The 22,373-nt window shown below is 57.8% G+C and overlaps 1 protein-coding gene across 2 annotated transcripts; it reads left to right on the top strand.

Annotated features, from left to right (window-relative positions):
* The first annotated feature begins 1,097 nt into the window (after positions 1-1,097).
* ATP1A3 (ATPase Na+/K+ transporting subunit alpha 3) lies at positions 1,098-21,788 on the top strand. Of its 2 annotated transcripts, none has more exons than XM_059666382.1 (23): positions 1,098-1,264; positions 5,247-5,336; positions 5,436-5,495; positions 5,606-5,809; positions 6,843-6,956; positions 7,065-7,199; positions 8,382-8,499; positions 8,620-8,888; positions 10,915-11,113; positions 11,190-11,299; positions 11,380-11,514; positions 13,537-13,729; positions 14,024-14,199; positions 14,285-14,421; positions 14,698-14,848; positions 14,926-15,094; positions 18,215-18,369; positions 18,446-18,569; positions 19,325-19,470; positions 20,008-20,138; positions 20,516-20,617; positions 20,978-21,069; positions 21,396-21,788. In XM_059666382.1, exons 1-23 carry the CDS (start codon positions 1,259-1,261, stop codon positions 21,422-21,424), a joined length of 3,045 nt encoding a protein of 1,014 aa, XP_059522365.1. In that variant the 5' UTR covers positions 1,098-1,258; the 3' UTR covers positions 21,425-21,788. The 2 variants fall into 2 exon arrangements, with proteins under 2 accessions (XP_059522365.1, XP_059522364.1); XM_059666381.1 differs by having other exon boundaries at positions 5,208-5,336.
* The last annotated feature ends 585 nt before the right edge of the window (positions 21,789-22,373 follow it).

Below are 22,373 nucleotides of genomic sequence, written 5' to 3'. Positions count from 1 at the left end.
TGTCATTCTGGCACTGTGGGCCTTTGTTCATGCCCAGATATACTGGGGAGGAGCATATGTGATGGTGTGTGTATGTTGTGTGACCATGCCACAGCGTCCACAAAGGCTCCTGTGGTGTCTGGAGGCAGTGAGGCCTGTGGTGTGCGATGACGCTGAGTGTGGATGTGTGGGTTCTGTGGGCGGCGTGGTTTTGGGTCTCTATGTGAGCTGGAACGAGGCTAGATATGGTGTAGTGTTCCGAGGGGGTGTGTTAATCTACATGGCACTTTGTGACTGTGATCGTGTTGTGGTGTGATGGTGTGTGAGGTTTGTGCTATGTGCATTTCATTTCTCCGTGTTCGTGAGGCTGGCTTGAGGTTTTGTGAGGGGGCAGTGCAGTGTGTGTGAGTGAGGGTACTGTGATGGTCAAGCTGAGGGGGGGTGTGATGGAGTGGTGCATGTGTGTGTCCCCAGGGTCTGGGCTACCTGGGTGACCGTGGCTGTGGTGCTGAGTGCGGCCTCTGGTTGTGATGTGTCTCCTGTGGACCTGTGCGTTGTGTCTTATTGGATGGCTCTGCCAAGGTGAGGGGCAGGAGGAATACACGCAATGAGGGGCCTCAGGTCTCCTCCCCGCTCTGTAGCACCCCCTCCTCATTGTGGGGTCTCCCTTCCCACTTGTGCCCTCTGCAGCGCCCCCTCCTGAGCAGAACCCCACGCAGTCTCCAGCCGCCCCCCCCCTCACTGCGGACAGAGGTGCTCTGGGCCCCCCGCCTTGCTGCGGTGGTTTACCGGGCTTTCCCGCACCGGGTGTCCACCTCCCACAGCCCAGCCCTCCCCCTCGTGGCACACCCCACAATGAAGGGAATTCCGGGGCTCTCCCTCCCTCAGTGCCCCCTCCTCGGAGGCGCCCCCACATTGTGAGGGTCTCTAGGTTTTTCATGGCGGGGGATCTCCGGGATCCCCCTCCTGCAACGTTCTCCCTTGGCGGAGGCTGGGGGCGGGGAGGACAGCTGCAGTACCGGAGGCGGGGCCGCGGGCTGTTCGTCAGGGCGGCGGCGCCCCTGATTGGCCGGCGCCGGTCCCCCCCGCGGGCGCGGGCATATGAGACAGCGGAGGCGGCGGCCGCCGCAGACCCTGTGCGGTAGGGCTGACCGCCGACGGACGCGGACGGCGCGGGCGCTGCAGAGGCCCCCAGCCCGAGCCCGCGCCTGAGCCCACCCGAGGCCCCTTCCCCGGCCCCTTCCCCGCCTGCGGGCCCGTGACCTCTGAAGCCGCCAAGATGGGGGTAGGTGCTCGGGCGGCGGGGCGGTGCGTGTGTGCAACCTGGAGGGTCCAGCTATGAGCGCGCTGACCCGGCCCGCGCTTGTGTGTCTCCGGGGGAATGTGTTTGGCCACCTGGGTCGGGGTCTGTGCCGCATGTCGGCGTGTCTGTGTGCGGGTCCGCGGGCACGGACCGGCCTCCGCATCCCTGCCCGCCCGATGCTGTGGCATGCCCAGGCTCTGTGCGTGCGTGTGCTTGTGCGCGCGTGTGAGCTCCTGGCTCTGCCAGGCCCTGGGAGCACCGTCCGCCTGCGATTGTGTAGCCCGGTGTGTCTGACCCTCTGCAGCCACGTCTGGGTGTGTCTGCCGGCTGGTGTTTGTGTCTGGGGGTGTTGAAGCCCCTCTGCTTCCCTGGCCGGGTGGGGACCAGATGACCTCTCTTTCTCCTTCCAGGCCTGAGGGGGGGAGGGGGTCTCTGCAGTGCGGTGCAGTGCGGCCTGGGGCTGCGGTTGTGTGCAGCCCTTATCTGGGGGAGCAAACACTGGGGCTGGGAGGAGCAGGAGAACCCTGGCTGGGGACGGAGTGCCTGGCTGAAGGCAAACGTTTGCAAATGCGTGGTGGGGGGCGGTGGGAGGGGGATCCCGCATGCCTGGCTATGCCCTTGCCTCGGTGTCCGTGTGTCCTTGTCTGTCTGCGAGTCTCTCCAACAGATGCCGCCTCCTTTCCTGGCTGACCACCTGACCCCCAGCAGCCCTGGATTCCTTCCTGAGTGCCTGGGGCGCGTGCGGGGGGTGGGGGGGGAGGGGAGGGATGGGAGAGCGGGTGGGCTAGGCTGGGTGGGATGCAGAGAGAGGGTCTGGGTGGGAGAAGCTAAGAAAAAGAGAATAAAAGAGATGGGAGAAAGATGGCGGATGAACAGCTGATGGGCCCAGGGATGGGGGTGGGGGATGGGGTTTCAGATCTGTGGATTGAGGTGGGTGAGGGGGGATAGGGAGAAGAAATGGGTGGGGAGAGGACTAGGGAGAGGAAGGGGGGGGTGGGAGTCAGTGATGCTTCCAGGTAAGTGGGATGGAGAGAGGGGATGCCATGGCAGATGGAAGAGAGGACTGTGGCTAAAGGCCTTAGAGAAGGAACTGTGGGGGGCGGGGGCGGGGTGGGGGTGGGGGGCAGGCAGGAGGGTTGGGGGAACTTAGGAAAAGAAGTGGGGACAAGAGGAGAAGTGAGGTGCTTACATGGAAAGATGGAGAAAAATGCAGGGACAAAGAGATACTCCAAAAGAGACAGAGAGAAAGAGACAAAGAAAGAGACACGGGCAGAGAGACCTAGTAAGCCACAGAGAGACAAGGAGAGAAACAGGCTGGAGAGGTGACCCAAGGACACACGTGCTCTCCAGACACAACCTGAGTTAGCCCCAGTGGGAGGAGGAGGAGACAGAAGGCAGTAGGGGAGGTGGAGGGAGAGATGCCCAAAGATGATGCCCAGATACCCTGAGGGGGGAGGGACGGGCTGGCCAGGTACCGAGACTGTGTGAGCTGAGGGCGTCAGGGAGGCGGACAGCACAGAAAATGTCAAGGAGCCATAGGCAGACTGCAGCGAGACAGACGCGCGCCCCACTCTTGAAGGTGCTCCCGCCCAGCAGTGCACCCCTCTGGGTCTCCTGCCTTCACTGGGAAAGTCTCAGCTCCCCCTCCAACAGATGGAAGCCTGTCCCCAAGGGAGTCTGGTCATGGCAAGGACAAGCAAGAGCCAAGGTCGCCCAGCCCCCTCCCTCAGACCAGGGTCCAGGCCCCCAGCCCGTTCTCCCTCAGACCCAGGGGTCCAGGCCCCCAGCCCCTCCTCCCTCACACCCAGGAGTCCAGGCCCCCAGCCCCTCCTCCCTCACACCCAGGAGTCCAGGCCCCCAGCCCCTCCTCCCTCAGACCCAGCAGTCCAGGTCCCCAGCTCCTCCTCCCTCAGACCCAGCAGTCCAGGTCCCCAGCTCCTCCTCCCTCAGACCCAGCAGTCCAGGTCCCCAGCTCCTCCTCCCTCAGACCCAGTAGTCCAGGTCCCCAGCTCCTCCTCCCTCAGACCCAGCAGTCCAGGCCCCCAGCTCCTCCTCCCTCAGACCCAGGAGTCCAGGCCCCCAGTCCCTCCTCTAGTAGACCCAGGGTCCAGGTCCCACTCCTAGGCCTCACAGGGACCAGAGCATCAGCTCCCAGCCTCCCCTAAGGCTTCTGAGGTGCACAGCTGGCTTTCTTCCCGACTCCAGCCAGGCCCCCATCTTTCTTTTCCTCCCTCCCCCTTCCTATCTCTACCCTGACCCCAGGAGCTTATATCTCCACATCTCTCCTCCATGGGTCTACTTCTCTGCAGAGGCTGAGACCCCTCCTGGGACTGAGGCTGAAGGAGTGTCCTCACTGTCCCCAAGCCTCTGTGCGCCGTGTCAGGCGCAATGCTGCTGCAGGGCTGGCCCAGGGCCAACCCTCCCTCCCACCCCCTGTTCTGTCCTAGAAGCTCTAGGCTGCAGCCCTGCCTAGTAGCCCCCCAAGCTCAGCCTCGGGTCTGGGGGCAGACAGCAGGCAGCTCAGCCCTCTGCAAGGTCACGAGGAGATTATCGCTGAGCCTCGCTGAGCCCGGGATCCTGGCCTGGCCATGGGCCCATGGGATCTGTCAGCAGCCCTCCACCAGCACTCGGCCTCTCCCCACCCCTCCTGTCACCGTCCCAGGACACTGCCTTCCCCATCTGCCCAGGCGGCCAGACTGGGACTTGGGTCACTCGCCCTCACCGCATCCAGTCAAGCCAGGCCTGGGGCTTCTGCCTCTTGCTCTTGTGCACCCCTAATCCCAGCCAGCTCCCACTCTGTCCTCCAGAGACCTGACTGTGTCCACCCCTGTCCAACCTGCTCACAGGAGAGTGGCAGGGACCCACAGCTTGTCAATCAAAGCCCTCAGGCTGGCTGTCTCCCAAGATGTGCTGGGTCCTCTGAGAGACAGACTGAAACATCCGTGGGGCTGGGGAGTGAGGCCCAGGGTCAGAGACCGGAGGAGACCAGGGCGAGCAACATACATGAGAGCTGGAGCTGGAGCTGGAGCTGGAGGGACAGACGCCAGGCTGGGTGCAGAGACAGACAGACACAGAGAGGAAGACTGCAGAGTGAGACAGTGAGAGACAGTTAGGGAGAAACTCACCGAGCCCCACAGAGCAGAGGCAGATCGAGAGATGAAGGCAGACACAAGACCGAGAGGGGGCAGAGATAAGGATGCGGAAAGATGCGAAGACAGAAAATACTGACACTTAGAGAGGCTGAGATCCCAGGCTGGGGGCCTGGACTCCTGGGTCTGGAGAAGGAACCCAGAGGGACAGACTCAGCAGACAGAGATGGTTCAAGAGATGGAGACAGACATTGTGTGCGAGACAGAGAGACATAAAGAGCTGGAGAGCAGAGGGAAACAAAAGTCATAGAGAGACACAGGCAGCGAGACTCAGAGACAGAGAGAGACACAGGCAGACAGCATTAAGTGAGGAGGGTGAGAGATCAGGGATAGAAATAGCCACAGAGATGCAGAGGTAGAAGGAGATGGGGGGAGACAAAACAGAACAAGATAGAGAGGCATAAACGAGACCCAGACAAATCAAGAGAAAGGCAGGCAGATACAAGACACAGACACTTGGAAGGTTGGACAGGCCTGGGGAGGGGGAGAAGGAGACAGAGGAGACACACAGAAGTAAAAAGACACATAGAGACAGAAGGGGTGACCGCAGACCTGGGCGCAGAAACAGAGACGCGCAGACACCCAGATGGAGACCCTCAGGGACAGACCCCCAGCAGCACGTGGAGCCAGAAGCAGTGGGGCCATTTGGCAGAGATGAGACTCACAAGTTTGAGAGACACCCAGAGCCAGAGGGAATCCCACACAGGCTGAGAGACACAGGGCAGGGGAGAGAGGCTCGGAGGACCGGTGCCCCCGTAACCCCTTCTCGCCCGCAGTCTGGTGGCTCTGACAGCTATCGTGTCGCCACCTCGCAGGACAAGAAAGATGACAAGAGCTCGCCCAAGAAGAGCAAGGCCGCCAAGGAGCGCCGGGACATGGAGGACCTCAAGAAGGAGGTGGCCATGGTAAGCCCCGCCCTTGGCACCGCACCGGGTCCCAGACAGGCCCCACCCCAGCCCTGGGCCCCACACTCACATGCCTCCCCTCAAACCCCCGTTCCTCAGACAGAGCACAAGATGTCGGTGGAGGAGGTCTGCCGGAAGTACAACACGGACTGCGTGCAGGTGCGCGGGCCTGGGTGTGGGCCGGGCCGGGCCGGGTCCTGGGGTGCGCATGGAGTGCTGGGGTGCCAGGGCTGCTCGGGGAAGGTTCTGTGTGAGTCCTGTGCCCCCAGGGTCTGACCCACAGCAAAGCCCAGGAGATCCTGGCCCGGGACGGGCCTAATGCGCTCACGCCGCCGCCCACCACCCCCGAGTGGGTCAAGTTCTGCCGCCAGCTCTTCGGGGGCTTCTCCATCCTGCTGTGGATTGGGGCCATCCTCTGCTTCCTGGCCTACGGCATCCAGGCGGGCACCGAGGACGACCCCTCTGGGGACAACGTGAGTGCCCTCCCCCCTGCTCTGCACAAGGCGCTTCTCCCTGTCCCCGTAGACTTTTCAGAGCCCACTCCCCTCTATTTCCTCCTCTGCCTTTCACAATCATCACAGGAAAGAACTGGAGAAGGGACAAAGGAAACGGCCTCAGAGAGGCCAAGTCCCTTACCCAAGATCACACAGCAGGACACATAAGCCGGGCTCCGTCCCAAGACTCTGTGATCTCGGTGGCCTCGGGGGCAGGCACCACCAGGGGCTGTGGCCTGAAAGAGCCCAAAGAGAGAGCTTGCTCATGTAGAGACCCAGGCAGACCCAACTACGTGGCTGTTAGGGCCCAGCTACAAACACCGGGACACATGACATGCCCATGAACACAGGCCCACACACTGATTACATATAGATTCTTGCCTGCACACACACGCACATATATACATGCACAGAGTCAATGCAGTCACACTTGGGTACAGCCACGCAGCCACCTAGTTCAGGCACATGGGTACAGACAGGCTGATGGAAAGAGACACAGGAACTCGAACACACAGCGTTGCAAGCAGACAAACATGAGGATCAGGCACAAACACACAGAATTCTCAGAAATCAAAACCCAAACAGGAAGCGAGACCAACAGACAGAGACAAAGGTTCACACACAGAGACTCAAACACAGTCCCATGAATTTAAAGCCAGGCATGCAGACAGTCAGACATACACACTGACCTAAACAGACAGACACATGGACAGACACTAGCACACCCCAGATCCTCTAACACAGACAGAAGGCAGACAGAGATGTACAAAATGGAGAGATGGACAGACCCAGACACCCAAACACTCATGCTCAGAAAGAGGGACTCACACATGATAGGCAGACAGACTCACAGACAAGAGAGACTGACACACAGACCTTTACATGGACACAGCCCTGGGGTCAGACACACAATTACAAACCCCCATTGACACACAGCTCCCTTCCCAGATTCCACAAACTCGGGGTGGGGCTGGGGAGGGCTTGGCCAGCCTGACCCTGCATCTCCCCGCAGCTCTACCTGGGCATCGTGCTGGCGGCCGTGGTCATCATCACCGGCTGCTTCTCCTACTACCAGGAGGCCAAGAGCTCCAAGATCATGGAGTCCTTCAAGAACATGGTTCCCCAGGTGCGGGTGCCCAGGAAAGGCCAAAGGGGAGGGGACAGGTGGTGGGTGCCATGCCAAGTGACCGCAGGGAGAGAGCCCGGGAGGTGACTCCTTTCCATCCCTCCCCAGCAAGCCCTCGTGATCCGGGAAGGTGAGAAGATGCAGGTGAATGCTGAGGAGGTGGTGGTCGGGGACCTGGTGGAGATCAAGGGTGGAGACCGAGTCCCAGCAGACCTGCGGATTATCTCAGCCCACGGCTGCAAGGTGGGCCTGGGCCTGGGGCCCAGCTCTGCTCTTCCTGGAGTGGCCAGGAGTCCAGGTCCCCAGCCCCTCCTCCCTCACACCCAGGAGTCCAGGCCCCCAGCCCCTCCTCCCTCACACCCAGGAGTCCGGGCCCCCAACCCCTCCTCCCTCAGAACCAGGAGTCCAGGCCCCCAGCCTCTCTTCCCTCAGACCCAGGGGTCCGGGCCCCCAGCCCCTCCTCCCTCAGACCCAGGAGTCCAGGCCCCAGCCTCTCCTCCCTCACACCCAGGAGTCCAGGCCCCCAGCCCTCCTCCTTCAAACCTAGGAGTCTAGGCCAAGCATGTCAAATTCAAAGGCTAACATGGGCCAAATAAACAGGGTTTAAGTTTATGTGGTGCAAAAAAACAAAAGATTCAATTTTCATAGGAACGTAGGTTTATTTTGATAGAGACATGCTGAATATAAAGGTATGAAATAAATAAGTAATCGTTAACATAAAATAATAGAACATTTTAATAAACATTAATATTTTTTCTTGAACATGAACTTACCAGTCACAGAATAACTGCACAAATTAATAAGCGTAACGCAAACAAACCTATTTTTCTTGTTCTCTGAAAGCAAAATATTTCCCGTTGCGCACACCAAACAAGTCAGTCCAAGGCTAATGACGTGGCAATCGGCTGCTAAAATATTTGCTGCTAGTATTGGAGGAGAGAAATGGTGCGCAGGCACGTAAGGCACGTAAGGGAATTGAATGCAACATGATTTATAGTAACCAGTCATTAGTGAGCGTTGTAGTTCTTAATTAATAATTATGTATAACAGGATATTGTAAAAATTAAGTTACGAAATTTTTATTAAAACGTTTCTTACAGACCATTATATTGGCTGGGCCGCAAAAATATTCATTGTGGGCTGCATGTGGCCGGTGGGCCGTGAGTTTGACATGCTTGGTCTGGGCTCCTGTCCCCACCCCGCAGACCCATAGGTGCCTGAGACTTTGGCAGAAGCCCTGTACCCTCTCCATCCATCTGCAGGAACCCAACCTCTGGCCTTTCAAACACCACTCACCCACCCACCCACCCAGGCTTCTAGCTGTGACCTCAAGAGACACAGACTTTAGCCCCCGTTTCCTGTGGACAAATGGCCCCTGATCCCAGGCCCCGGGCTAAGCCCTCTCTCCTCCGCACCCACCCCCAGGTGGACAACTCCTCCCTGACCGGCGAGTCAGAACCCCAGACCCGCTCTCCCGACTGCACACACGACAACCCCTTGGAGACTCGGAACATCACCTTCTTTTCCACCAACTGTGTGGAAGGTGCGGTGGGGTGCGGTGGGGGCACCTGGTCGGGCAGGGCTGGGCCAGACGGGCTCAGGACCCTCTGAACCTCACGGAGCTCCTCCCCACACCTCAGCCTAATCCCCTGTGGCCCCACAGGCACGGCTCGGGGTGTGGTGGTGGCCACAGGGGACCGCACTGTCATGGGCCGCATCGCCACCCTGGCCTCCGGGCTGGAGGTGGGCAAGACACCCATCGCCATCGAGATTGAGCACTTCATCCAGCTCATCACTGGCGTGGCCGTCTTCCTGGGCGTCTCCTTCTTCGTCCTCTCCCTCATTCTTGGGTACAGCTGGCTCGAGGCTGTCATCTTCCTCATCGGCATCATCGTGGCCAATGTCCCAGAGGGCCTGCTGGCCACGGTCACTGTAAGGCCTGGACTTTACAGTGGGTTTGGGGGAGGGAGGGCTGGGGGTCCAGACCCCTGGGTCTCGGGGAGGAGGACCCGATACTACTGGGTCTGAGCGGGGAGGGGCTGGGGTGTGGATTTCAATGTTCTCGATAAGGGCAACTTGGGTATTTCAGGCTGAGCCTCCTAGATCTTGAATGAGGAGGGTCCTGGGACTCAGAGAACCTCATTAACAAAACAAACAAACAAACAAACAAAAATCTTGAGAAACACTACAAGGCATAAAGGGCTAACAATTCTACCTTTTTAAAGCTAACTCACAAATTTAAGACGTACACCGTAGTGATAGTGATAGAAATCTAAAAAAGACGTTAAAGCCCTAGCTGGTTTGGCTCAGTGGATAGAGTGTCGACCTGCAGACTGAAGGGTCCCAGGTTCGATTCCAGTCAAGGGCACATGCCTGGGTTTCAGGCTCATTCCCCAGTAAGGGGTGTGCAAGAGGCAGCCGATCAACGATCATCTCTCTCATCATTGAGGATTCTGTTTCTCTCCCGCTTTCTTCTTCTCTGAAGTCAATAACAAATATATTTAAAAAAAGAAAAAAGACATTAAAGTAGTTTAAAAATAAGATAACAGTCCCCTTTCCTCCGCCAGCCGCCAGCCCCCTTACGGAAGTCCGCTCTCTGCACTCCTCCCACAGGCGTGGGCACATTGCAGCATGTTAGAAGTTTTCACGCACGTCGAAGGGGCAGTCCTAGGAAGACTCGTCTGCCTCTTGATCCTTTTAGTTAATACTAGAGGCCCGATGCACGAAATTCATGCAAAGGGGATTGGCTCTCACAACCCCTCGCAGCCCCAGCCGGCCCTGGCAGCCTCGGCTTTGTCCAGACGGTCATTCTGCTGTTCGGTCTAATTAGCATATTAGCTCTTTATTATATAGGATATTAGCAGGCAGAGTTTCCCACTTCACCGTATTTGAAGCTACTCTTGGCCAAAGGCTGTTCACAGACATCGAATACACACACGGGGTTGCACATGAGAATGTACAGACTGAGCATCAGGGAAATGGAACATTCGTGTCAGCTGCACCAGCTCAGGGTCCCCAGAATCCCCTGCAAGACCTCACCCAGCTCCTGCGTCCACCCCCAGGGAAACCCCTACACGGGCCCTGCTGAGGCACAGCTTTCCTGCTCAGGTCAATTGGAATATTCAGTGTCAATTCTTGTTTCTGGTTCTTTTTTTTGCTGAACATCCTGGTATTTTTTGAATATATTTTTATTGATTTCAGAGAGGGAGAAAGAGAGACATTAATGAGAGAGAATCATTGATCGGCTGCCTCCTGCACACCTCCTACTGGGGATTGACCCTGCAACCTGGGCAAATGCCCTTGACCAGAATCAAATCTGGAACCCTTCTGTCTGTAGGCTGATGCTCTATCCACTGAGCAAAAAGGCTAGGGCTGAACATCATATTTTTGAAATTTCTCCATGCAGTTGCCTGCAACAGTAGCTTGCTCTTTTTCGTTGCTGTATAATATTCCATCTTTATTTCCACAATTTTTTTGTCCTTCCTGCTGTTAGTGGGCATTGGGGTTGTTTTCATTTTGAAACTATTGTAAGTGCTGCTGCTGTGGACATTCCAGTACATGTCTTTTTTTTTTTTTTACATACTTTATTGATTTTTTACAGAGAGGAAGGGAGAGAGATAGAGAGCCAGAAACATCGATGAGAGAGAAACATCGATCAGCTGCCTCCGGCACATCTCCCACTGGGGATGTGCCCACAACCCAGGTACATGCCCTTGACCGGAATCAAACCTGGGACCTTTCAGTCCGCAGGCCGACGCTCTATCCACTGAGCCAAACCGGTTTCGGCAAGTACATGTCTTTTGAGACACATTTTTCTGTTGGTTTGTGCCTTGGGGTGGAATTGCTAGGTGGCACCTTTCTCCCTGGGCGAGGCAGTTGGGTGGCTGGCGCTCGTGTTGCTGGTCCAACCCTGCCGCCTGCCTCTGCCTGTACCTTGCCTGTCCCTGTGCACCCGCAGGTGTGCCTGACACTGACTGCCAAGCGCATGGCCCGGAAGAACTGCCTTGTGAAAAACCTGGAGGCTGTAGAGACCCTGGGCTCCACGTCCACCATCTGCTCGGACAAGACAGGGACCCTCACCCAGAACCGCATGACAGTTGCCCACATGTGGTTTGACAACCAGATCCACGAGGCCGACACCACGGAGGACCAGTCAGGTGAGGGTGGGGTCCAGGCGGGGACCGAGGGGGCCTGGCCCTAAACGTCCCCAGCTGTGACACGTGCCTCCTCCAGGGACCTCGTTCGACAAGAGCTCGCACACCTGGGTGGCCCTGTCCCACATCGCCGGGCTCTGCAACAGGGCCGTCTTCAAGGGCGGTCAGGACAACATCCCTGTGCTCAAGGTGGGTCTGGCTGCCCGCCTGGCTTTGGCCCCGCCCACGCCCACCCCTGCTGCTCTGCCCTGACAGCCCTCTCTCCCCAGAGGGATGTGGCCGGCGATGCCTCGGAGTCGGCCCTGCTCAAGTGCATCGAGCTGTCGTCCGGCTCCGTGAAGCTGATGCGGGAACGGAACAAGAAAGTGGCCGAGATCCCCTTTAACTCCACCAACAAATACCAGGTACCGGCCTGGGCCTCCCTTTCTCTCTGATGCCTTAGCGGTCAGCCTGCTGCCCTCCTGCTTTGGGCGGGTTACTCACCTTCGCAGAGCCTTGGTTTCCCCATCTGTAAAATGGGAACGATAGTGCCCACCTGGCGGGGAGAGGAACAGAGCTGAGCGAGAGCGAGGTCTCTGCCGGAGCAGGAAGCAGAGGAGTAAAGATCTTCCCGCAGCAGAGCGTGGGAACCAGCCGGGGGTCTCTTTCATTCATTTACATTTTTTTTTGAGCAGCCACCGCGTGTCACACATGTGGTTTAGATCCTGGGGGTGGATACCCAGTGAGTCCCTCTCATGGAACTTACCCTCTAGTGCTAGAAAACAGACAATGACAAAGGCACAAGGAAGCAGGGAATATTCCTGCCGGTCATCGTGCTGAGGGTGGGAGCCAGGGGAAGTGTCCCGGGCAGTGGGCACAGTATGTGCAAAGGCCCTGAGGCAGGAGTATGTTGATGTGTTTCAACAAGAGCCAGCCAGGCAGCCAGTGTGGCAGAGCAGAAAGCCAGGGAGTGTGGTGGGAGCTGAGGGCAGTGGATGCTGGGCCAGGTCCTGGCAGGCCTTCCGGGCCGTGGAGAGGACTTGGGTGTGACTCTGTTGGGGACATGAGCCACGGGAGGGCTCTGAGCAGGGGAGAGATGGAACCTGACTTACGTTCTTCAATATTTTTTTGTTAATCCTTACCAAAGGATATTGTTTTCCTTTTTCCCGTTGATTTTTAAAGAAAACAGAAGAGAGAGAGGGAGGGGGAGAGGGGAAGAGAAAGAGAGAGAAACATTGATGTGAGAGAGCCGCCTCAATTGGTTGCCTCTCACACGAGCCCCAACTGGAGCAGGGATAGAACCTGCAACCCAGGTACCTGCCCTTGACCGGAAATCAAACCCTCGACCTTTCGGTGCACAGTCCGATGCCCGAACCACTGAGCCACGCCAGCCGGGGCTTGACTCACATTTTCAAACAGCTTTAAGAGATTAATTCACATGCCGTAGCTCACCCATTTAAAGTGTGTAACTCAGTACTTCCAGTATTTTCACAGGTATGCGCTGTCATCTACACAGTCAATTTTAGCACATTTATCACCTCAAAAAGAAACCCCGCTTTCCTTAACTGTTGCCCTCAACCTCGCCCCCTCCCCAAGCCCTAGGCCAACATTAATCTACTTCCTGTCTCTATGATTTGCCTGTTCTGGACTTTTCACATAAATGGCCTTTTGTATGCGGCTTCTTTCACGCAGCATAATGTTTTCAAGGTTTATCCATGTAGCAGGGATCAGTGTTTCGTTCCTTTTCATGGCCGGATAATCTTCCATTGTACGGATAGGCCACAGTGTTTGTTCCCGTCGGCTACTGTGCATAAGGCTGCTGCGAACATTCACCGTACAAGTTTTTGGGTGGGAGCAGTTTGCATGTCTCTTGGGGGTATGTTAGGGGATGGCTGGGTCACATGGTAACTCTACATTTCGGGGAGCTGCCAGACTGTTTTCCAAAGTGGCTGCACCACTTCCCGTTAACTCACATTGTTAAAGGACTTGTCTGCCGTGGGGGAGAAATGCTATGGGGCAGGGAAGGCTGAATGGGGCTTCAGTGTGGAGGCTGCTGCGATGTCCCATGTGAGAGGTGGTGGTGGCCTGGAGGTCAGAATCTGGGTGCATTTCACAGGTGAGCCGACCAGATGTGGGGAGGCCCAGATGTGGGATAAGGAGGCCAAGGGCAGGGAGAGAGGCACGCATCCTGTGGACAGCTGGCATTTCTGTGGGAAACTCGGAGGGGCAGAAATGTCTGTGGTAGAGACAGAAACTGGCAGGGAGAGCAGAGCTCTCTGCAGGGTCTGAGAAACAATGATCTCAGCTAGAGGTGTAGCTAGCACCTCTCAGGGGGCTGCCTGTCCTGGTGCCCGGCTCCGGTGGGGCTGGGGTCCTCTCCCTGCCGGTTTGGGCAGCTCCAGGTCCCGGTGAGGGTCAGGCAGTCCCACCCTCTCCCCTGTCCCCAGCTCTCCATCCATGAGACTGAGGACCCCAACGACAACCGGTACCTGCTGGTGATGAAGGGCGCCCCCGAGCGCATCCTGGACCGCTGCGCCACCATCCTGCTTCAGGGCAAGGAGCAGCCCCTGGACGAGGAGATGAAGGAAGCCTTCCAGAACGCCTACCTCGAGCTCGGAGGCCTGGGCGAGCGGGTGCTGGGTGCGCAGCATGGGTGGGGCTGAGTTGGGGCGGGAGCGGGGGCGGGGTCCTCTCTGGGGGTAAGGACGGGGTGACACTGCCCAGAGCTGGCTCAGAATAGGGCCTCCCAGAATGCACCCTGAATGAATGAATGAATGAATGAATGAATGAGAGGGGATGACAGCCTTGGGGATGACTGTTGGCTGGCCGGCTGGCCCACTGGGGATGACTGCTGGGACTGGAGGCCAGGAGCCGTGGGGCAAGAGGCCGGAGGCCCGGGGCGGGAGCCTCACGCCCGCACGTCTCTGCCGCCAGGTTTCTGCCATTACTACCTGCCTGAGGAGCAGTTCCCCAAGGGCTTTGCCTTCGACTGTGATGACGTGAACTTCACCACAGACAACCTGTGCTTCGTGGGCCTCATGTCCATGATCGACCCGCCCCGGGCGGCCGTCCCGGACGCAGTGGGCAAGTGCCGCAGCGCAGGCATCAAGGTGTGGCCAGGGGCCGCTGGGGGGACAGGGCCGGCGCCCCAGGGGCCGGGGCAGAGGCTGGACCATCCCCAAACAATGCCCACAGGTCATCATGGTCACGGGCGATCACCCCATCACGGCAAAGGCCATTGCCAAGGGTGTGGGCATCATCTCCGAGGGCAACGAGACTGTGGAGGACATTGCCGCCCGGCTCAACATTCCCGTCAGCCAGGTCAACCCCCGGTGAGCACCTTCTCCCCGGGGGGCGGCCGGCCCCCTTCCCGCCGGGCCTCCTCTGTGGACCCAGCGCCCTGGGTGAGGACTGCAGGCTGGCGTAGCCTCACATCCCGGCTTTGCGCTCACCGGCCCTGTGACCTTGACCGAGTCACTCAGCCTCCCTGAGCCTCCGCTTCAGAGCAGGTCCTCTGCCTCCCCGCCTGGGCTCTGGCCTGCCGGCTCCCTGCCCGTCGGCCCCTGCACCACTCCCCACACGTCCTGACCACTCCCGGCTCTTCCCAGGGACGCCAAGGCCTGTGTGATCCACGGCACCGACCTCAAGGACTTCACCTCCGAGCAAATCGACGAGATCCTGCAGAACCACACGGAGATCGTCTTCGCCCGCACATCCCCCCAGCAGAAGCTCATCATCGTGGAGGGCTGTCAGAGACAGGTGGGCTGCGCCGGGCTCCTGCGGGGGCGGGGGGGAGGGCCGGACGCGGGCAGCCTCCTCACCCTCTCTCCCTGCAGGGGGCCATCGTGGCTGTGACTGGGGACGGCGTGAACGACTCCCCCGCGCTGAAGAAGGCCGACATCGGGGTGGCCATGGGCATCGCTGGCTCTGACGTCTCCAAGCAGGCGGCGGACATGATCCTGCTGGACGACAACTTTGCCTCCATCGTCACGGGTGTGGAGGAGGGTGAGTGGCCGGTGGCCCTGGACACGGGGTCCCTGCATGAGGCTGGGGAAGGGGAAGGGGCCTAGGCCAGGGACGCATGGCAAGGAGACCCCGGAACCCCACTGTGACCAAGGAGCCCGGGCTTCTCCTTTCAGTCTCCCTCCCCCCGGGGTTGGGGCTTCCTGGGGGCAGGGCCGAGAGGATGCCCTCCTGGGTCCCGGCGTTGCCCAGCACAGGCCCAGGCTGGTGAGAAGATTCAGAAGCATTTTTAAGCCCTTGTAAGTGCAACCACGGAGCAGAGGGTCCCGCAGGAGCCCTCACCCATCGGGGGTCAGGGGCCTGGAAGCTGCCCAGGACCACGTGGGCAGTGCCAGGGAGGGAGCTGCAGGCAGACGAACCTGAGTGTGTGAGACAGGGGCCCTGGGAGCCCAGGCCACACAGCCCGGGCCCCGCCTCCTGACGGGTCTTGATACAGCCACCGATGGGGCCTGTTCTCCTTTTTAAAAAATGATTTTTATAAGGAGAGGAAGGGAGAAGAAGAGAGAGGGAGAAACATCAGTGTGAGAGCAACATCGATTGGCTGCCTCCTGCACACCCCCTACTGGGGATCAAGCGGGCAAACCAGCAACCTTTCGGTGCCCGGAGGACACTCAGCCAACTGAGCCGCACAGGCCAGGCTGGGGCTTGTTCACGTTTACTTTTATTCTGATCGTCGAAGTAGCTCGTGGTAATTATCTAAAATGTAGAGAAGCGTGAAGAAGGAAGTTGGAACTGCCCGGAACCTCACCACCCACAAGTAATCACTGTTCGTGCTGCGGCGTCCTTTCTCCCAGCTTCTCTCTCCCCATCGGAAATGTCCCCCGTGTAAAAAACTATGTGCAAGAGAGAATTCAAACAGGAAAGCTGAGCCTGAAGTGACACATTAAATGCCCTTTCCCTTGTCTCCTGCCTCCCAGAGGACACCATGGCTAACCCTGTGCATCTGCGCATAAGCAATGCACACACGCATGGACATGCGTGCTCACGCCTTCCAGACATTTACTAGGATCCTCCTTTATGCATCACGCAGGGTGCTGGAGACACAGCTGTGAGCAGAGCAGGCATGGTCCCTCTGTGGGAGAGACAGCTTTAAGTTCACCAACAAATAAATGCATAACTGCACATTGCGATAAGTGCTAAGAAAGAAAGTAGGGTGCTATGACAGATACTAACGGGGTTCCTTCCTCCTCAGAGAGGGAGGACAGGCCTCCCTGGGGTGACAAAAGCAGAGTTTAATTCCCATGAGGGGAAGTCCCTGGTATCTCCAAAGCAGAGTGAACAGCATAGCGAGCCCCGCTGTCACCGACACCCAGCTCAGACGGTTACAGCTCATGCAGATCTTGTTTCATTTCCCCTCCCCCACTACACACCCTGGATCACGTTCAAGCACATTTAAGTAATTGTTTCATCCATACATGTCTTAGGGTGAGATACCGCTAGTTTGTGGAGAGCAGTGCATGCATTAGAGCAGTGGTTCGCAACCTTGGCTGCACATTAGAATCACTGGGAATCTTTTTAAAATCCTGATTTCTGGGCCTCATCCGCCGGAAATTCTGTTTCTTTGGTATGGGGTGGGGCCACAACGTTAGTAACAAAGAAACAGAGTTACTGGAGGATGAGGCCCAGAAATCAGGATTTTAAAAAGATTCCCAGGTGATTCTCATGTGCAGCCAAGGTTGAGAACCACTGCATTAGAGGGAAAGGGAATAGCAGGTGTAAACACCTAATCGTCTTGTTACACAAAGGTGACCAAACCATCCATACCTGCCTGCAGCCTGCTTTCCTGTCCCTCATTTTTTTCTTTCCTTTTCTTTTTTTTATTTTTATTTTTTGGTTAATCCTCACCTGAGGATATTTTTCCATTGATTTTTAGGGAGAGTGGATGAGATAGGGGGACACAGAAACATCAATGTGAGAGAAACACATCGATTGGTTGCCTCCTGCACAAGCCCTGACCAGGGCCCCGGGCCAGGGAGGAGCCTACAACCAAGGTATGTGCCCTTGACTGGAATCGAATCTGGGACCCTTTGGTCCGACGCTCTAGCCACTGAGCCAAACCAGCCAGGGCTCCTGTTCCTTCTTCACGACATATCTTGTTGCTCTTGTCTCTCAGCACATGAGAGATGGTGGAGTAAGGGGCTGGCTGGAGTCGTATTTAGTTTCTTTGTACTTTGTATACACTGTAACTGATTGAATTTTTTTAAATATATTTTTATTGATTTCAGAGAGGAAGGGAGAGGAAGGGAGAGATAAAAATATCAATGATGAGAGAGAATCATTGATCGGCTGCCTCCTGCACACCTCACACTGGGGATCGAGCCTGCATGTGCCTTTGACCAGAATCGAACCTGGGACCCTTCAGTCCGCAGGCCGATGCTCCGCCCACGGAGCCAAACCAGCCAGGGCTATTGGATTATGACATGTACAGTAAGGTGGGCAGCTCAATGACTTTTACACATGTACATATCTGTGCAACCACCAGCCCCTTGAGTTTCATCAGGTCCCCTCCAGCCTTTATCCCTGCTCCCAGAAACAACCACTAGCTTGACTTTTGGCTCTATACATCACTTTCAAATCTCATCTAAATGGAATCGTGCAATATGAAAGCTTTTGTGTGTGGCTTTTTTCACTCAGTGGACCATCTGTGAGATTCATCCATGGAGGTGGGTGTGACTCAGCTTGATCCTTTTCCTGGCTGCGTGGTATTCCACTGTGTGGATGGGCTGGTATATTTATCCACTCCCCTGTCGATGGACATGGGGTCGTTTCTGGCTTTTGCTATCGTGACTAACTCTATGCTGAGCATCCACACTTGCCTTTTGGTGGACAGAAGCACCGATTTCCCTTGGGTAGAAGCCTAGAGCAGGTTTACTGGGTCAATAGGGAAGGGGAGATTTAACCTTAGAGACTGCCAAACCGTCTCCCAAAGCGGTTGTATTTCAAGAACAGTTTGGACAGGGGTAAGATGGTTGGACGTTTGTGTGGACAGTGGGCAGGTGAGGAGATGGATTAGCAAGGACCCGTGAATTGGGCAGGGAAGGGGCAGAGGGAATAGGGTGCGATGGTGTGAGCACCCGGGGTCTGAACCTGTCCCTGCCACAGGCCGCCTGATCTTTGACAACCTGAAGAAGTCCATTGCCTATACCCTGACCAGCAACATCCCTGAGATCACACCCTTCCTACTGTTCATCATGGCCAACATCCCACTGCCTCTGGGCACCATCACCATCCTCTGCATCGACCTGGGCACTGACATGGTGAGCCCACAGCCACGCCCAGGGCCCTGGGGGCAGGGTCCCTCACTCCCCGGCTCACCTGGCCTCTCCCGCCCAGGTCCCTGCCATCTCATTGGCATACGAGGCTGCAGAGAGTGACATCATGAAGAGACAGCCCAGGAACCCGCGCACTGACAAGCTGGTTAACGAGCGGCTCATCAGCATGGCCTACGGGCAGATCGGTGAGGATCTGGGGACCCTGTCTCGGCTACGGCTGTGGGCCCAGGACCTAGCGCAGTGCCTGGCCCACTGTGGGCACCCAGAAACCTTGTGCCGAATGAGTGGAGAACAAGTAGGACTTGGTGCTGCAGGTCTGGAAGAAGCGGCTTACAGATGGGTGGTGGTCACCACGGTGGGGGACAGGCCTGGAGGGGGGCGCACCCGGGGGGCACATGGGACACTGAGTAGCAGAACAGGGTTGGCCCCAGGCTGCTCCCCCACCTCCGTGATGGGAAGGATGAGACCAGCCTGTGAGCTCTATGAGGGCCTTTCTCTCTGCCCCCTCCTCAACCTGCTGCTAGAGGTGATGTGTGCTGAGCCTTAGAGGGGCTGAGCTCCCCGTCACTGGGATGTTCCAGGAAGCAGAGGCTTCCCCGTGGTGATCAGAAGCCTGGGGAGGTCATTCCTGCCCATGGTTAAGACTCAAGCCCAAGCGTCCTCGGGGATGTCCTGGTGTTCAGGGGGCCTCGTCAGGTGGGAGGGGGCCACCAGGTTATCCGTCTGGGGAGCCCTCTCCCCGAGGCTTCTGTCCCAGGTGACCCATCTCAGGCGCTCGCCACCAGACGGGCCTCTGAGAGCCCAGCCCCGGATGCTGTTTAGCAAGAGGACTGAGGCGGCCCATCGTCCGCCAGGTGGGGGTCTCAAGAGGCCCCCGAGGTGCGTGGGCTGGCTGTCGGCCCCCTGAGCCTCTCCGTGCCTCCCTCTCTCCTCCTCTCAGGGATGATCCAAGCTCTCGGAGGCTTCTTCTCCTACTTTGTGATCCTGGCAGAAAATGGTTTCTTGCCTGGCAACCTGGTGGGCATCCGGTTGAACTGGGATGACCGCACCATCAATGACCTTGAGGACAGCTACGGGCAGCAGTGGGTGAGTGGGGCTGGCCCCACAGCATGGCAGGGGCTCCCAGCCAGCGTCCCCCAGGCAAGCTGTCCTGCTTCCTACGCCGGCCCTTCTGCCACAGAGTCCAGATGCAGACCCTTGCTGGACACGCAGGGCCTCCGGAGCCCTGGGCCCAGCCTGTCAGGGCCTGGTGCCTCCGGGCCACACACTCTCTGCCCTGCCAGGCGAGACACCTTCGCTGCCTTCTTCCCATCGCTGTCTGTCCCTTCAAAGTTTACTGGTGGCTGTCCCCTCGGAGGCCCATGGGGTCCTCGACCTCCTCCCACACCCCTCGATGCCAGAGATGGTCCTGGTCCCCAACTGACGACTGGGGTCACCGTTAACCTCTCCTTCCTAGTACATCCCTGACTTCCCATGGGGCATGAGCCTAAGAGGGGAGACCTTTCTGAGGTCCTGGGGGACCCCATCGGGACAGTCCCTGCTTCGCCCGGGTGCAGACAGGGAGCCTGGGGCCGGGCCGCAGCCACACTGACTGCGTCCTGCACGCTGTCATGGCTCTTGCAGACGTACGAGCAGAGGAAAGTGGTGGAGTTCACGTGCCACACGGCCTTCTTTGTGAGCATCGTGGTCGTCCAGTGGGCCGACCTGATCATCTGCAAGACCCGCAGGAACTCGGTCTTCCAGCAGGGCATGAAGTGAGGGCTGTGCGCGGCTGCCTCCCCTCCCGCTGTTCCCGTTTTCTGCCTCTCAGTTGATCCCTCTCCCTCTCTCTGCATCTCTGTAGTGTGTGTGTGTGTGTGTGTGTGTGTGTGTGTGTGTGTGTGTGTGGTCCTGGGTCCCTCTCCAGATCTGCTTTACCTTTTCACGCACCTGCCTGCCTGCGTGTCTGTCGCGGTTTCTGCCTTCCTGTCTTTACCTTTCATTGTGGCCATCTGCCCGGTTCCCTTTTTGCCTCTCTGCCTCTTTCTGTCTGTGTCCCTGTGTCTCTGTGCCGGCCTCTCTGCCTGCCTTGGGGGCGCCTCTGTCTGTGGGTGGGTTAGGGCTGCTGCTCCAGCCCTGCCTGTGCCTCCAGGAACAAGATCCTGATCTTCGGCTTGTTTGAGGAGACGGCCCTCGCTGCCTTCCTGTCCTACTGCCCCGGCATGGACGTGGCCCTTCGCATGTACCCTCTCAAGTGAGTGCCCCTCACACTCCCAGGACTTCCTGCCGCCGGGAGGACCCTACAGGAATCTCCCCAGGGGCCACCTCACAGGCCCCCTCTCTTGGTGTCTCCCAGAACCCCCTTCTCTGGGTCCCCACTGCAGCCCCTGTTCTGCAGCCACCAAGCCTCCCCTCCACTGTGGGGTGTCCTCACAGTGGGTGCTCGGAAGAGCCCGGCCCGCTGCCATGGCCGAGGTACCCCTTCTTGTGGGTAGGAGGGGTCAAGGGAGAACCCCCCTCTGCGTGTGTCCCCCCCCCCCCCCGTCTTCTGGGACTCTGCCCACCGCCCCATCTCGGCCCCACACTGACGCCTCCTGTTGTCCCATCTCCGCAGGCCCAGCTGGTGGTTCTGTGCCTTCCCCTACAGCTTCCTCATCTTCGTCTATGACGAAATTCGCAAACTCATCCTGCGCAGGAACCCCGGGGGTGAGGGGCTACAGGGGCAGAAGGGCGGGGCAGAGGAGTGGCTGAGGGAACAGGCAGGCACAGCGGGGGCGGGGCGGGGCGGCACCCCGGCGGCTGGTCTGGCGCTAACCTCACTCTCTGTCTCCCCACCTCCCTTCTATGTCCTCGTCTCTCCCTTCCCTTTCCAACTCTTTCCTCTCCCTGCCTCTCTGGGCCTCCTCTCTGTCTTTCCACGTGTGTCTCTCTCCTTCTTGGTTCCTTCCTGTGTGTGTCTCTCTCTCTTTTTCTCTGTCCTGGTGCTTCTTTCCATGCCTGTCTCTCTCTGTGTCTGTTTCTTTCCGCTCCAGGTTGGGTGGAGAAGGAAACCTACTACTGACCTCAACCCCACCACCTCACCCATCTCTTCCCTGCCCTCGAAGCCCAGGAGAGCCCCCTCCAGTCCCCCCAATTTTGTATTCTCTGGGGAGGGGTCCTCTCTCCCCTTGGTCCCCACCTTGGCCCCACCCCCTCAAAGTATCTCCAGCCCTCTCCCTCTGCTGGCTTCTCTCCCCACCCCTCCCTACCCCCCGTCCCCGCCTCTCTCCTCTCTTTTCTGTGTCTCTGTTCCTCTCCCTCTCCTCACCTCTACTTCCCAGCCCCCTCCCTGGGCTCTTTTTTACTCCCCCTCAGCGTCCCTCACCCTGGCTGATGCCATCTCTGGTTCTGGACAATTATCAAATATATCAGTGGGGAGAGAGAAACGTGTGTGTTGTGCTTGCTTTCTGGGCTGGAAGAGGGGGCGGGAAGGCGTCCCCCGTGCTGGCACACGGGGCTGGGGGTTCACACAATGCCAAGAACGTGGACTGGCTCCAGCTTGGGAGGCACAGGACCTCAGGGTTACAGTGAAAGCAAGCAGCTTGGATTCAACCGGCGACAGGCGATGGGCGATGGGATTGTGGGATCAGAACAGGGGAGAGGAAGAGAATCACACTCCGGATCCTCTCATATTGGAATAGGACCCCAGGGAGGCGATGACAGTGACAACGTGATGATGTGATGGTGGTGATTCATTGAGCATCCACTCTGTGCTCTACCCTCTTCTAAGCACTCTATGTATATAAACACATTTAATCCTCACAGGTATGAGGCACAGAGAGGGAAAGTGACTTGCTCAAGGTCACACAGCAGAGAGGAGACAAATCTGAGATTTGTAGAGGCTATCCAAGCTCTAAGTCACTGTGCTATTTTTTCTCTCTCTTTTTAAATTGATTTGAGAGAGAGAGAGGAGGGGGGGAAACATCGATGTAAGAGAGAAGCATCAATTGGTTGCCTTCCGTAAGTGCCCC

The sequence above is a fragment of the Myotis daubentonii genome, chromosome 15, assembly GCF_963259705.1.
Source record: "Myotis daubentonii chromosome 15, mMyoDau2.1, whole genome shotgun sequence".
Lineage (NCBI taxonomy): Eukaryota > Metazoa > Chordata > Mammalia > Chiroptera > Vespertilionidae > Myotis > Myotis daubentonii.
The sequence above is the reverse complement of the archived record's forward strand: the minus strand, read 5'-3'. Positions and strand labels throughout refer to the sequence as shown.